Source organism: Gavia stellata, chromosome 25, assembly GCF_030936135.1.
Source record: "Gavia stellata isolate bGavSte3 chromosome 25, bGavSte3.hap2, whole genome shotgun sequence".
Lineage (NCBI taxonomy): Eukaryota > Metazoa > Chordata > Aves > Gaviiformes > Gaviidae > Gavia > Gavia stellata.
The window spans coordinates 5,834,753-5,849,113 of record NC_082618.1 but is presented as its reverse complement, the minus strand read 5'-3'; the positions used below and the strand labels follow the sequence as shown (position 1 = coordinate 5,849,113).

At 48.5% G+C, this 14,361-nt stretch overlaps 2 protein-coding genes and 1 non-coding gene across 8 annotated transcripts in view; 2 read left to right on the top strand and 1 right to left on the bottom strand.

Annotated features, from left to right (window-relative positions):
• The first annotated feature begins 2,600 nt into the window (after positions 1 to 2,600).
• On the top strand, positions 2,601 to 2,698 carry LOC132319226 (Z30 small nucleolar RNA). The gene has a single exon (XR_009484476.1). It is a non-coding gene; the product is annotated as a Z30 small nucleolar RNA (small nucleolar RNA).
• A 2,186-nt stretch (positions 2,699 to 4,884) lies between these two features.
• PEX12 (peroxisomal biogenesis factor 12) lies at positions 4,885 to 8,444 on the bottom strand. 2 transcript variants are annotated; one of them, XM_059829358.1, is made up of 3 exons: positions 8,319 to 8,444; positions 7,409 to 7,965; positions 4,885 to 6,758 (listed from the first exon to the last, which is right to left on the bottom strand). In XM_059829358.1, exons 1-3 carry the CDS (start codon positions 8,442 to 8,444, stop codon positions 6,359 to 6,361), a joined length of 1,083 nt encoding a protein of 360 aa, XP_059685341.1. In that variant the 3' UTR covers positions 4,885 to 6,358. The 2 variants fall into 2 exon arrangements, with proteins under 2 accessions (XP_059685341.1, XP_059685340.1); XM_059829357.1 differs by having other exon boundaries at positions 7,421 to 7,965.
• Positions 8,445 to 8,624: 180 nt separating this feature from the next.
• Positions 8,625 to 14,361, top strand: part of AP2B1 (adaptor related protein complex 2 subunit beta 1) — an 80,163-nt gene continuing 74,426 nt past the window's right edge. For all 5 annotated transcript variants that reach the window (XR_009484460.1, XM_059829083.1, XM_059829082.1 and 2 more), the window contains exons 1-2: positions 8,625 to 8,703; positions 12,956 to 13,013. Coding sequence is in view for 4 of the 5 variants with exons in the window: in XM_059829083.1 (XP_059685066.1) it covers positions 12,977 to 13,013 (37 nt within the window). In the remaining variant the exon portion in view is untranslated. The remainder of the gene's footprint in view (positions 8,704 to 12,955; positions 13,014 to 14,361) is intronic.

Sequence of the window (14,361 nt, the reverse complement as noted above, 5' to 3'; positions counted from 1 at the left end):
GTTGCATATTTTTTTGAGGGGAGATGAGAGAAAACGAAGTAGTGTGGAAAAAGAGCAAGCTAGTGCTAGACTGCGGAAACTTGCTTGCAGAACAGGAAGGAAATAGAAGCATATTCTGTTCGTGGGCAGGATTACAGCTTCATGTACAAAGTAAAAATGCTTTTTAGCTTTTGATTCCATACTGTGTAAAAGAGAATCCCCTGCTCAACCCCCTTGGCAGGAGCTGGTGTAATACCCTTCCCCTTCCTTGCTTTACTCCTTGCCTTCTCCTTTCTCTTCACCTCCCTCCACACTCCATTCTGGTGTCCCAGGCTTCTCTCTATTCAATACAAAGCACAGGTTTTCCCAGTTGAATTTTTCACGGTGCCCACCACCAGTTACTGAAGACTTCCCTACCTTTCTTGAAGACTTCTCCTCTGTGGGCAGCGCAGAGTCAGAATGAAACCCACAGCTCCGTGGCTGGGTTAAAAAAGCTTTTGTTTCGTCAACTCCCAGTCTCTCTATGTACTTACTACGTCACGGGGCTGTCTTTGCCTCTCAGATTGGATCCTCCTCTTGATCCCGCACAGAAAGGCCCCAGGAAAACCACGTGAAATACACCTCCACCTCCCCAACAGCCACGCGTGTTAACGCTGGAATTTCTTGCAAACTGCGGCCTATCAGGAGGAACCACGTTACTGCTTTAAAACAACACCATGAATTTACCCGTCTGGCCTTAAACAAGCAAGCGTTTTATTTTAACTTCTATATTAAATCATTACACTTTTCTTTCCAAAGCACCTTCCGTTCAATCGTTGGAATATTTTTATTTCTCCAGCATATTTTTTTTTTGTTTACTTCTTCCTTTTTTTTTTCCTTAGTTGTTTTCCCGATGGTACCACACTCATCACGCTGCCCCTCGTCGTGGAACCGTTGCTACACAACCTGCAGCCACAACAGCCGGGCCCTCAGGACTGAACAGCGTGTGAGGCAGTGACTTATCACCACCTTCTGCTCAGCAAGCCGTGTCGCTGAGGAAACAGAAGAGAGAAAGCGAAACAGCTCCAGCGGCGGCTGCCGAAGGGAAAAGGCCGCGAACCGCCCGCCAGCTGGGCCGGGCCTGGCCGGGCCCTCCCGCCCCCTCAGGCCTCCTCAAGGCGGGAAGCGCCCGCGCCGCGCCGGGCTCCGCTAACGCGCCTTCCTATTGGCGTCCACCCGACCTCGCCGGCAGTGCCGCGCGCTGCCATTGGCTGTTGGCCACCGGGGGTGGGACAAAGGCGGGCAGCTCCGCCTCGGCGTGGCTGGGCTTGCGGGAGCGCGGCGGGCTGAGGGCGGCTTGGGGGTGTGCAGGGGTAGAGGGTCCTGAAGGGGCTGGGGAATGGGGAATGGGGGCCCTGAGGTGCGAGGAGGGGCTGGGGGGATCGGGGTGGGGCAGTGGAGGGCTCGGGGTGTGGGAGGCCGGGGCCCGAGAGGCTGAGGGGGGGTGAACCCGCCCGAGGTTCATCTGGGGCTGAAGGGGTGTGGGGGTGGATGAGCAGGACGGGGGGAGGATATCTGGGGGCTAGGGACATGCAGGGGGCTGAGCAGGGACATTGGGGGCTGAGGGGGATCGGGTGGAAGGAGCAGAGGATCTGGGGACTGAAGAACTGCAAGGGGCTGTGGGGGGGAATGCAGGGAGGGAGACGGGAAATAGGGTGCAAATGGGTGGCGTGAGGGAAGGGCTAGATCAAAATAGGCCTCTGCACCCTTGGAGAGCCGCTGACTTCAGCAACATTTAAGGTATGACAGGTTTTTTCCTCTTGGTTTTTCCTGGTACTGGCTCTCCTTGACCACCTTGGAATCCCAACTCGTGACCCATCTTCCCTAGCTCCAGTTTGGTTCTATCAGACATGTCACTCTCCTCCCTTCCTTTGCTCCCCTGCTAGATGTGCTTCATCCCCTTATTATCTGTAACAGTAGGAGATGATAAGGAGAAAAAAACCAAACCCTTAATTCATGGATGAACATAAAAGTTAAATCAGCTCCTTTTATCTGTTGCATGCTGGCAGATCAGCCAAAGCTTTAATTAATAATGCCTGTTTGGAGTCTCTTCCGACTTGTGGGGTGGCAGTAAAAGGGATCAATGTGTATAGGTGTATCAGGAGGAAAAAGAGGGGGTTTGCTGGCTTAGCTAATGGTGTTTGGGAAAGGGAAATAGAAAGCTTTCGCCTGTGTTATTCTGCCAACATGGCTTTGTCATGCACACAGCTGAACACACAAGCTCTGTGTGGAAAGACTAGGTCCGTACTGATGGTACAAAATACCACTTCCTCCGTGCTGCTGTGTGACAGAGGTGGGTACAGGAAGGTAGAAATAGCAACTCGGGGCTCAGTTTTTTAGCGTTTTAACAGCCACTCCTGTCTCATCTCCCAAGGGTCAGTGTTAACTTCTTGCAAACTGTCCTGTAGAAAGCCATGTGATCCTGAAAAGAATTAACCCAGAACCCAAGTTAATTTGTGTTTCTTGGGGGTGGGGAGGTATGTGTGTGTTTGGTTTTTTCCCTCCAGAAAAAAAAAATCCTTTTCTGTTCTAGTTCCTGACTTGGGAGCAAGCTCCTTAGTGAATTGAAATAAATTTGCCCAAAGCAATGATGAGCGAAGTATACTCTGAACTGGTATTGCTGAGACTTTGTGTCTTTGCTCTGACCAGGGCATGATTACGTAATCTTCTCTCTGAGCTTATTTAGGCTAAGCTCATCTAGAGTAAACAGCTTTGCTTCTTGAAACTTTTTGATGCACCCTAAAAAATACCGAAAAAATATTAGGAATTTTTAGCAATTTCTTTTACCGGCAGAAAAATAAAACCGTGATTTGAAAAGTGAGCAGTGCAAATACTTGTTTGGATTTGTGTATCTTGCTGCAGCGCTGGGTTTAGCACTGAGCTTGCAGTGAGGGTGGTTTCTTGTTTTTTCTCCTATGTGTGATATGGCTTACGAAACTCCAGATATTCTGGCACTGTATCGTCTCCATCTGTAAATGCAGTGCAGGCTCCATAAAATGGAGTTTGAGCTGTCTGTCCTGTAGACACCGTATCAGCAGTTGGTTCAGCTGTACTCTCATCTAGCAACTGCCAGCACGGAGGCAGGAGTGTTTTTGGAAGCGAGTTGTGGTGTCGGCCCTGGCTCTGGGGCTCCGCTCTGGATGAAGTGCTGCTCTGCTCTGGATGAAGTGCAGCCCTTTTGGGGGTGGGGGAAGAAAGGCTGGGCTAATCAAGCATGTACAGGAAAAAATGTGGAGCTATTCTCTAATCTAGTTCTTATTCTCTTCCAGGTCTTGGTGACAGCTTTACACTCATTTCTCTCTTCCTGTGGAGAAGGAAACGTCTATGGGGAATATGTACCTATATTTATGCTGGTTTTCTTTTAACAGAAGCCATGTGGTTTCTCTTAAGGAAGTAGGGAAAGCAACTCAGTTGCTAATACACTATTTTTTTTTAAGAGTGTCTCAATGAGTCGTGAATGTGACAGGTTCACTAAGCATTTTTTTTTAAGACTTGCAAAGTCAAGTTCTGACACTAATGTATTGGGCAACTCCAGTGCTGCTGTTAATGTTGACGTAATTATATTAAGCAACAGAACAAAGCATCCTGAATGCATATATGATACATGACTATACAGAAGTCACAAATTAGTATGCAAGTCCAAAGGTTGGTTTAATAAAGTTGGTGTTCCTTGAAAAAAATCTTTTCTTGTCTGTCTTTAGACCATCATGGCTTTAATAACACTATTACAGTCAAAAAGCATATAAACGGGAATGTTTGTATAACTTGAATCGGTTTCATAGCTTTTGTTTTGGGCAATAAACCCAATAAATGGGTATGTATTTGGCTGCTAAGGACAGGAGGGTTAGAAGAAGCAGTCAAATCTTAAGTCAGTATTCTGCAGCCATCTGCGGGAAGACTAATAAAACCTGGCAGGTAACTGCTGAGCCTGTCACCATTGTGGGCTTAATGCCTGTTAGTCAGCTAGGCATTAAAGAGCAATTTAACATTCAAAAGAGTAATTATAGCTGTTCAGAACTGTGAGGCTTAGATGTGGGTGGTTCTGCACGGGTCTGGGAGCTGCCGTGGAGTTGGCCGAATCTAAGTTTGGCAGGGACAGGGTGTTAGGCAGCGTGGAGTGGAAGGCAGCCAGGGCCTGACAGGCGGGCATCCACTGGCTGTTCTGGGGAGACTGAAGAGAGATCAACCCTGGGAGAAGGAGGTGCAGAGGCCCTGGAGCAGCATGCCCACAAGCATCTTGGTTCTGCTGTTCGGCAGTTAGTGAATCCCTCTGGATTAGAGGGGAGGATGGTGCAGAACTTGCCCAAGAACTCTGCAGCGCTGGCGGGTGAGTCAGCGTCGGTCAGTCTTCTGTTCCAGGTCTGCCCAGCTTCTCACTGAGCAGCAGACAGATAATATGGAAAATACAGAAAGGATAAACGAAAAATAAACCTATCTTTAGGAAGCTGAATCGTCAGTCAAATCCTTCAGCCCTTATTGAAATAAGCAGTTGCACTAGAGCTGAGGGGACAATCAGGCCCATGTCTGTCTCATCAGACAGGTTATTTTAAGACTGTGCAGCAGCCGTGGAGCATCTTGGATGCTGTTTTTTCACAAAAGACAATGATCTCTGTGTATGAAGCAAAACTGATGGAGCAAGTGATGTGAATTAATACCCAGCCCAAAGGCAGCTGTGTTAAAAAGTGATTTGCAGTCTCAGAAAATCTCACACCTTGATGTGATTTCTCTTTCAGTAAGATGTGTGTGCTCTTACTACCTTTCTAAAGGAAGACAGGTGCCTTTATGAATCCCGTAACTACTAGAAAAAGGAGAAATGAGACAGTTTTTATTATTATTCCATAGTGGCACAGGTAGAAGAGTCTGGAAGTTGTACAGCGGTAATAAGACAAGCGTTGGGGACAAATCTCATTTGTTACAGAAGGTGTTTTCCAGAGCATCTTTGGGAGGATGCAAATTACTGCATTTTTTCCATGTTATTCAATAATGTTGCTATCCTGCTTACAGGTGAGGGAGGATATTAGAGATTTTTATCTTCTGAAGCAGAGCTAAAGTGGGGGGGAAATGAGATGAGTGGTTCAGTGGATTAAATGTTAGAACATATCTCTTAATCTGGAAAGACCATGTACTTCGTGCAGCCAACTTTGCTCTTCATTCTATAAGCAAAGTCACCATGATGTCTGGAGTAGCTAACTGCTGCTCTCTAGAGCCAAGTCAGGAAAAAACCTTCCATCCTGAAAAATCAGGTGTCAAGCACGAACCAGCCATAATGTCACACAAATTTTCTTTTCTCTTCTGTTCAGTAAAAGGATGCTTTGTTACGATACGAATGTGCTACATGGTTGGGACTGGAATAATTGCAATGTCATACTTAAATTAAACATTAAAGATTCCCAGTCTACAAAATACTGATCTTATATCCATTATCATCATCTGCAAAGATGAAAGCAGCTTTAGTCTAGTCTCCCTTATGTAAATAGCAATAGAGCAAGCTCTGTTTTTCCAATTCTCAGAAAAGAAATAAGTTCTCAATCAAGAAAGAATTTTGCTTTATAAAAGCAGACAATAACAGATTCAAAGACTTACTTAACAAAAAAACATTCTCATCAATTGGCACAGTTGCTGCTTTAATCTGGTTTGTCATTTTTCTCCCTCTTGCAGTAAATATCTCCCCCTTGTATCCTTGTTTGTACGCATCACCCCTTGTTCCTTTAAAGAGTCAAAAATCTTAATTTGGAACTGTTGATGGGAATGAGGGGTGTGATCTTCTCAATTCAAAGGTGAGTAGCCTGAAAATGCAAGGAGACTCTTAAGAACAGCATGACCCGAGCAGAGGTTTAAGCCTGCCTCTACCTCTTGGACAAGCACTGCTGCCGGAGCTTGCCCTGGGCAGCACAAGCGCCTGGGAAGCTGCCAAGGGAGGAATAACTCCCCTAGAGAATTTTCCCCACCTCTTCAATTTGCTGGCTCATGCCCTCGAGCAGGACTTTTACTAGGGATGCTCTTTGGTCCTCATATCTGTATTCTTCTTATCCAAATCAATGTTTGTTCCCTTTCGGTTGGTTGTTTCTGTGCCAGCGGACAGATTGTGGCTGTCTGATCTCTCTGAAACTGTCACAGGATGGTTTGAGCAGCTAATAAACAAAGGGGAGAGCCTTACCAGAATTCACAAAGGCAGCAAAACTCTGATGCGCCACCAAGTTCAAAGGAGCTTTAGAGCTCACTGACGAGCTGCAGTGGTCGAGAGTCTTCTACGGGATATAAGAAGGGGTGAATTTAGGCTCACAGCTACCCAGCTGCTAGCCTCAGAGATGTATCTCTCTGGAAGCACAGGGCAGGCCTTTCAGCTCTCGGGAGAGTACAGTTTGACAAGGTGCTGCAGCTCTGTGGCGTAGCCTGTGATTGGGCAACGCTGGTGAGTCTTCACGTAATTGTACGCACAGCGGTAGCAAAACACAAAGCCGGAGGTGGACAGGGCCGTGGCGTTGACGCGAATTTTGCGGCACAGAGGGCACACGGTCTTCAGTTTGGGTAAGAAAGCTGAGCCGGTCCCCTGGTCGAGGTGCACGGGAGGTGGAGGAGTTGGGAGGGCTGTCAGAGATTTGATCGTCTCTTGGTTTTCTGAGGAGTACCACCAGTCCAGGAACTGGAGGAAGAACACACTGACAGACAGCCCGGTGGACAGGGAGAAGGCAAAGCCACCCAAAGTTTTCCTCACTGCCGACTGCACTTGTGTTTTAATGCTGTAAAAGAGAGAAGATGTGGAGAAATCACTACTACTGCACATTTGCCCATCTGCAAACCAAGGCAAAAAGGACTTGGGGAGTAAGTCGCTGCTTTATACAACTTCTCAATGCTAAGGAAGTTGGTCAACGTATCCCATGTCTGTAATGAGGCATCTGCTAGGATGTTTCTCTCAGATTCTTTGTATTTTAAGAAAGCTTCAAGTCCTGTTTTGTTCAGAAGTCTAAATCAGAAGAGTTTGGATTGAGGGGACCGGGACCACACAGTGTTTCACTCATGGATCATCATTTTACAGGACATTAAGCGTGGTCATGACTAGCTGCTGCTCAGAAAAATCAAAGAGCTAAGTTTCAGTCCTTTTAGCAATATTGTTGTTGTCTACTTCCCTTGTTGGAAAAGCGCAGGTGAAGACTGAACAATATAAAGGCTGGAGTGCCAACCCCCCCCCAACATTGTAATTTTATTACCACAAGATTTTGTGAAGCTAATCCCTGCTACTTGTTTCCTTATTTACACTAACAATATACCCTTTTGGAGCACATTTTGCAGAGGCAGACTTCATCTTGAAGAATTTCTGGAGAACAAGACAGTTTTACTTTCAGCATCACCTCCAAATGGACGCACCCACAGTAAGCAGCAGCTAAGCCACGTTCTGACATACCTGTGTGTTTGGCTTGAGGTGGCTCCAGCCAATTTCTTCTCCAGGGCCTGGATATCCTCTGCAGTCAGTCTGACCAGGCGAACGCCAGCCAGCCGCAGCATGGGTGAATGATGCTGAGCTTTCCCGAGGATATAGCACAGTTGCTGGATAAGAAACCAGCCCTCCCAGGTCATGTTTACAAAGGGGTAGGCAGCTAGAAAGGCTCTGTAAAAGCGCTTCCAGGATGACGATGGAGGGTGGATGGAGTACTCATCCTCTTCCCTCAGGCTGGACACCAGTTTCTCTAGCTTTCCTTTTAGGTAAGGAACAAGGACCAACAAGAGGAGAGACTTCCAGTGCTGCCTCTTTGGCAGGCCAGCAGTGGCCAGAGGTTGCTGTCTGCAATCTCCTATGGGTATCCTCTTTAAGCTATAGAAGTTTTCAGAAAAGGAGGCACTGCACCTGGCCAGGTAGTGCTGCTGGAGCAGCAAATCCAGAAGGACGTAGATCTCATCAAACCAGTGCCAGAGGAAGCCATATCGGCCAGGATTAGACTCAGCAAGCACCTATTGAAAGGGACACAAAACGGAAGGAACTGGAAGCCGAGTAATGTGCTAAATTACAGTAGCTATAAATTATGCCTCCAGTTCATAAAGCGAGCTGGGTGGGTCAAAGCTGTTAGGCTAGCTTGTGAGCGTGGCCAGGGTAAACCCTGGTCAGGAACGGCTCAGCACGGAGCTGTGCAGCCTCTCCAGGGTCCCCCTCTGCAGCAGTTTCCCCACAGACTATTCACCCTCAAGACACTGCTCACCTCAGTGCCCTGTGCGCCCAGGCCTGCAGGGAGGACGCCGCCGGCCCCTCCTCTCCCCTCCCCTCCTCTCCTCCCCTCGCCCCAGGCCGCGGCCTGCCTCACCCTTACCTTGACCAGGTGCTGCAGGGCGGGTTTCACGGCGGCCATCAGGCTGTCCTGGGCCACCGCCTCGAAGATGGAGGGCCGGTCGTCACCGGCCGAGGCGGCCGTGAGGTGAGCGCCGAGCTCCGCCATGGCACCGCCTGCACCCCGCCCCGTCGCCAGGGGGAGCCCCCACCCGGCCCCGCCCCGGAGGGCAACCGCCGAGTGCAGCGGAGCGCCGCCCCCCGGAAGGGCGGCGCTCTGTCTCCTCCCGCGCCCCTCTATGGTGGCAGGGGCGCGGCCGCTCTGGGCGGGGGAGGGTTTACTCTCGCTCCTCGCGAGTCCTCCCGCTCCCTCCGCGCCGCTTCCGGTTCCGCCGCCGCCCCCACAGCGGTGTGTCCATCCCGCCGCCGTGAGTGGGGCCGGGGGAGCCGCTGCGGGGCATGGGGGGGGGTCACTGGGGGAGGGGGGGGCGGCACTGATGGGGTACTGGGAGGGGAGACTGGGATAAGGTGGGGAGGGTCACTGGTGGGGAACTGGGAGGGGCTGGGGGGCACTGGGAGGAGGTGAGGGCACTGCTGAGGGACTGGAGGGGGGGCTGGAAGAGGCTGGGGAGGGCCGCTGGCTGGGCACGGGGAGGGGTACTGGGATAGGGTGGAGAGGGTCACTGGTGAGGTACTGGGGGGGGATGGAGAGTCACTGGGAGGGGTGGGCAGGTGGGTGCAGAGATACTGGGAGGGGCACTGGAGGGGCGAGGGTGCGGGGTGGGTGCTGGCAGTGGGGACTGGGCCGTGGGGGCACTGGGCGGGGGTGGGAGTGAGCGCTGGGCCCTGGGAGGAGGCACTGGTGGGGGTGCGGTGGGAGGGCGGGTGCTGGAGGTGGGGGTGCTGAGGGCTGGGCTGGGGCTTGGCGGGACTGGGGAAGGGAAGTGGGATGGGAATGAGCAAAGCGAGCTACTGGGATACTGGTGGGACTGGGCAGGGATGAGGGCTGCGGTGCTGAGGGGGACTGGGCAGGCACTGGGGGGGGGGGCTGGAGCGGGGAATGCTGGAGAGGGGAGCTGGGACTGGAGGGGGATGCTCCTGCAACTGGGGGATACTGGGAGAGGGCTGGGGGATGCTGCGGTGGGGGGAAGGTGGTTGGGCGGGGGTTTTGGGGGCGCGGGGATGCCTGGGAGGGGAGTGAGTGGGTGCTGTGGGTGGTGGAGGGGCTGCGAGTCCTGCTGGGGCTGGAGGCATGTGGGGTGGGGGGGCTGAGGAGCAAGGAGCTGATAGGAACCACAGAGCGTTTGAGAGTGGGGTCGGGAGCACCAAAGGGGGCTCTGCTCCCCAAGATGGAAACAAATTGCCTGCCCCTAGCACATGCTGTTAGGGCTGCGGGTTTCTGAAGCTGAGGCACTGTTTTCCCTTTGCCGTCCGTGTTCGGCTGCCCTGTTCAGTTTCCTGATGCTCCGGCGGCCCTGAGCCATGCTTGGGCTATCGTGAGGCTACTCGAGAGGCTTTGCAGGTGAAATGGGGGCAGATAAGAATTGGTGGCACCAGCTGGAGCATAAGCCCGGTTAAACCGGGGATCACTTTAGAGATTTAGGGGTTCGACACTAGATTGTTTCAATAGGGAGCTTGGATGAATACTGAGGCCTTAAACCTGCCACCTTCCTGCTTGCACCTATGTGAAATCAGTGGTGGGGAGCTGGTCAGACTGTTGTTGGAGTCATGCGTGGAGCAAAGCAGGTGTTGGTCAGACACAGGATCCAGTTTTCTGTGTGGTTTTGGGCTGAGGAGGCTTATCTTTCTGGTTCTGATGGCTCCTTAGTCTTTTCATTTAATCATATTTTTGCTTCCGTCTACATTTAAATGTCAAGCCAATGCTTATAGCATTAAGCATTACCAGAGCTTCTGGAGAAATTCCTCTATTTTGTCTCTTGTTTGCTGGGGCTGGAACAGGAGCCTTTTGCTGTCAGCTTGAACACCTCTTACCTGTCTTCACCTTAGCAAGTGCTCGACACAGAACAGTAGTAAAGAGGGGGCAATCTGATGTAGATTTTCTCCTAAAAATACAAGGATGTTCATCATGTTGTTGTAATTTATCTTGGCTCTCTTCAATTTAGATTTGTGTACAATAAGCTGGCATTTTCTTGAGTTATTTAAAACATTGCTATTTGTATATCTGGGCTATTTTGTTTTTGGCCTTCATCTGGGATTTGCTGTGAACCACACTGAGTTTGCTTAGTGGATGAGATAATACTCGGTACTGCTGGCAAGCTGTCTCTGAACAATGTGCAAAGCAAGCTCTGACATACATGAAGCAAAAATCTGTGTGCTCATGAGAAAAAGAGCTTTCTCCTGTCTTGCACTTGGAATATGGTAGTTTGCTTTTTGACCTAAGTCAGATCCTGTTTATATCTATCAAAACAGGTTGCAAATACATGTGCTGTGCTTAGCCTTATCTGAGTCTGAGTGTTTTGAGGATTCTTCATGTTTCAAGTATGTGACCTGAAGTTAGAAAAACAGCTTTTTGTCCTGCTTTTGGGTTTAAAGATCATCTCTGAAATTCAGCAAGGTTTCTTCCTCTGTGTAGCTTTATGCAACTGGGATGATGTGTATGGTGGGTTTCTTTTCTCCTGGATTTTCTCTATAATCTGCAGTTCTGGCCACTGTTAAAACAATACTGGACTAGCTCAGCTGGGAGGTATGACCCAGGTTGACAAATCCACATATAATGCAAACAAAGAACAGCAAGGCTGTGTTCAATGCCTTTTGCATGGCACCATGCCAAATACTCTCATAGAGGAAAACATTTAAGTCATCTTTTAAGCTGGGCTCAAATCCGAAGGACTGTGTCAGCAATAACATTGCAGCTGAACATGGGCTGTGTTTTCAAGTACAAAACAAGACCCACAACAGCTCTTTCTTTTATGATGCTGTGACTTTTTTGCTGGAAAGATTGCAGTTTTGTGGCTCGTCTGGCTTTACCAACCCAGCCTCTGTTTTGGAAGGAGGGCAAACCTCTCCTGCAGGAGGAATGCACTTCCAGAGCTGTCCCCAGGCATAGTTTGCTCTCCAGCTTGGCAGGAGCAGAAAGGGAGAGAAATCAAACCAAGCCCAGTAATATTGCCTAATTGGGATGAGGCGGTAACCAAGCAGGTACAGGGCAGGCAGGAGCTCTGGGGAACTGGGCTAAGCAACAGGCTGTTTCTCATCAGGTTGCTTGGCAGTTGGACAAGATTACAACCTCTCTGCATTGCCATGCTGTAGAGCACCTTGAAGGTGGTAGAATTTGTGGCATTACACCTCAGCTGCTCCTGATGGGAATTTAACAGCTGAGGTATTAAATTGATCAAGGTGGATAGGGGAAAAAAGAGTGGTAGTGGTGTTAGTTACGTGAAGAGGAAGGTACTAAGAAACAGCAAGCTGGTTGCACTGCTGGGTGTGTCTTGGAGTTCAAAGCTACGCGTGTCCTTTTGCTGAGCCAGCAAGACCTGCGAGGTTTAGAGGCAAGACAGGCAGCATTTAGGGAACAGGTGACTTGCTGCTTTGCTGGTAGCATTTAAGGTCGTGGAAGTATGTACAAGAGGAAGGGAATTAGGCAAAAAAATAGAAGAAGGAGGAAAGAGGTAGGAAACCCCTTTTTTGGGACGGTTTTAGGGTCACAGGTTCTTAGCGCTGATGCAGACTGTTTTTTCAAAAACAGTAAAACTGCCCACTCCCATGCTTGTTTTTCAGCCAGTACTTGAAAACTGTTTGAGTCACATTTGTCACAGAGCTGTCAATTGTAAGAAAAAATGATGGATATCCACATATGTTTGGGCAATCCCTATATTCCAAGTTATTAATAATTTGGTTCCACGGAGCAAGAAAGTGCTGGTGAGACCATTCTCTTGGCTCTGCCAGGCACTTGCTGGCCCAGCAGCATTTTTCGGTCCTGTCCATAAAAATGCAGTGTAGCACTGAAATAATAAGCTTGTGTGTGTGTCAGAGGTGGGATGTCAAATCTTGGCAGAGAAAGGTTTTGATATCAAGCTTGAGACAACTGAAGAGTAATGGCTTTTCTTTTAAAAAAAACCAAACTGCTTTGCGTCTCCCAGGAACAAAAGAAGGGGAAGAAATGAAAGGGCCTGAGGGTGGGTATTGCAAGTATGGTTAATTGTTCTTTCCATCAAGATGCAACACAGCAAAGTATCGTTAGGGGGAGTTGACAGTTTCCTTTGTCTGAAACATGGACTTCTCGCTTCCAGTTGAGATATTAAATGTGCAGTGCTTTTTTTGGAAAACGAAATTGTGTACCCAGGGGAAAGACAGCTGCAGCACATGTCAAGATCTGCTGATTATAAGGAGTTAAAAACAGCCTTTTCCCTTCCGAGATTGCGAGTTTAAAAAGCTGGGCTGAGCACCACTGCTTTCCCAGCCTGTCTGCCTCAGGCTGTTGTGTTTTCACTACCATTGTTCATCTGAGCCCTTTAAATCCTTGGGTTTGCCCAGTAATATCAGCAGTAGGTGCAGAATGAAGATTGTGAAACTTGTGCCTGTGGATGTAAAGCATTTGCTTCTTCCCTTACGTTATGCACTCACCAACCGTCCTTTCTCTGAGTTTCTGCCTTGCAAGCTGGGTGTTGTCAGCTCTGAATGCTGTTTGACTGCTCGTTCTTTTTTTATTATTATTCTCAGGTGTTTTAAGGAACTGGAACCATGACGGACTCTAAATACTTCACAACCAATAAAAAAGGTTAGTGTTAAGCTGGTGCAGTGGATTGGAGGTGGTGGGTGGCTATTTTTACGCAGCTTTAACTTCATGCAGAAGAACTTGTGCTTTTCTGTTAGCTCTGTCCCTGTTTCTTGTCTTAATCATCCAGGGAGAAACTTCTAAAGTAGGTCACAAGGTGACAAAAGACAAAACTGGTGTATTATATGGTTTTGTGATGCACAAAATGACCCAAATTGCAGCTTTTTCAAGGATCAGAGAACAAAACATTGACTAGATCTGCACTCAAATCCCAGAGACAAAGTTTTAGTTATGGGCTAACAAGTTCAAGACTGAAGATGGTTGTACCATTGGGCATCACAGGATTAAGTTGAGAGACATTTAATATTTAAAGTATAAGTGTATCTCTGTACATCAAACTGTTGCAAAGATAATGGGATTTCCTATTGCTGTTTCCTCCAAAGCTGTAGTGCTCCATTTGACTTTCCCTTGGCTTTACTGTGGGTGTGGTGGTCACCTCACCTCAGGACAAACTGCTGCCATTAAGAATGGGAAAACGGGAAAGGATCTTTGGGGATATTTTACCCGTTCACCTGTTTCAGTGGAGGACTTGTTCTGCTGAAACTGTCCCAGGAAGATTTTTTTTCTAACCTGTTCTTAAAATAGTGTTTATCCCAACTCTTGCTGGCTGCAATTTAAGCCTGATGTTGCTCATTTTTCTCCAGTAGATGCAGAAAATGGTTTGCATTAACCTCTCCTTTTCAGAATGGCTGAATGTTTCTGATGAATGCTTGCCAGTGAAAAAACTGAAGTGTTGATCTATTTATGTCTCATTAAGCCTCAGAATGAGCTCATAAACTAAGCAAATGCAGTTCACATCTTTCTAAGGAACAACTCTATCTGTAAGTTAAGTCTGAGAGTATCAGGCAGATTTTTCTGGGATGGCTGCAAGAGGCCAGCCTGCACTGCCCGAGCTCTAGTGAGCACGATGCTGCTGGCTCAGCTGTGCTCCGGGCACCATCTCAGTGTGAGTAATGCGAGCATCTCTTTCTCAGGCAGGAGGTATTAGAAGTGGTCACTGCACTGCTTGCTTCAGAACAGTAACTTCTCTTCTTTTTTGAAGTACCTGTTAGTCTTTGTGTGCCAGGCTGTTCAGTAATTAGTGCTGCTGATCTGACAAAGTGACATTGGTGTGTAGGAATCGAAGGTTAGGGGCTAGACTGTATTATTCCGGAGATATTTTGATATTTGTAATGTGTTCTCAGTCTGTGGCTTCCAGTGTGAATACTGCTCGTTGTCCTTCCTGGCGAAGCTGTCTGTCAGTCGGAAGCGTTATCCTTTGCACATCACGTGCTCTGTCTGGAACAGACTT

Excerpts from the sequence above, each read along its gene's own strand:
- PEX12 (XM_059829358.1), bottom strand. The coding sequence starts at position 8,444 with ATGGCGGAGCTCGGCGCTCACCTCACGGCCGCCTCGGCCGGTGACGAC. Across the intron at positions 7,966-8,318 it reads CCCTGCAGCACCTGGTCAAG|GTGCTTGCTGAGTCTAATCC; the intron begins GTAAGGGTGAGG and ends CCCTTTCAATAG. Across the intron at positions 6,759-7,408 it reads ACACACAGGTATGTCAGAAC|CATTAAAACACAAGTGCAGT; the intron begins GTGGCTTAGCTG and ends TCTCTTTTACAG.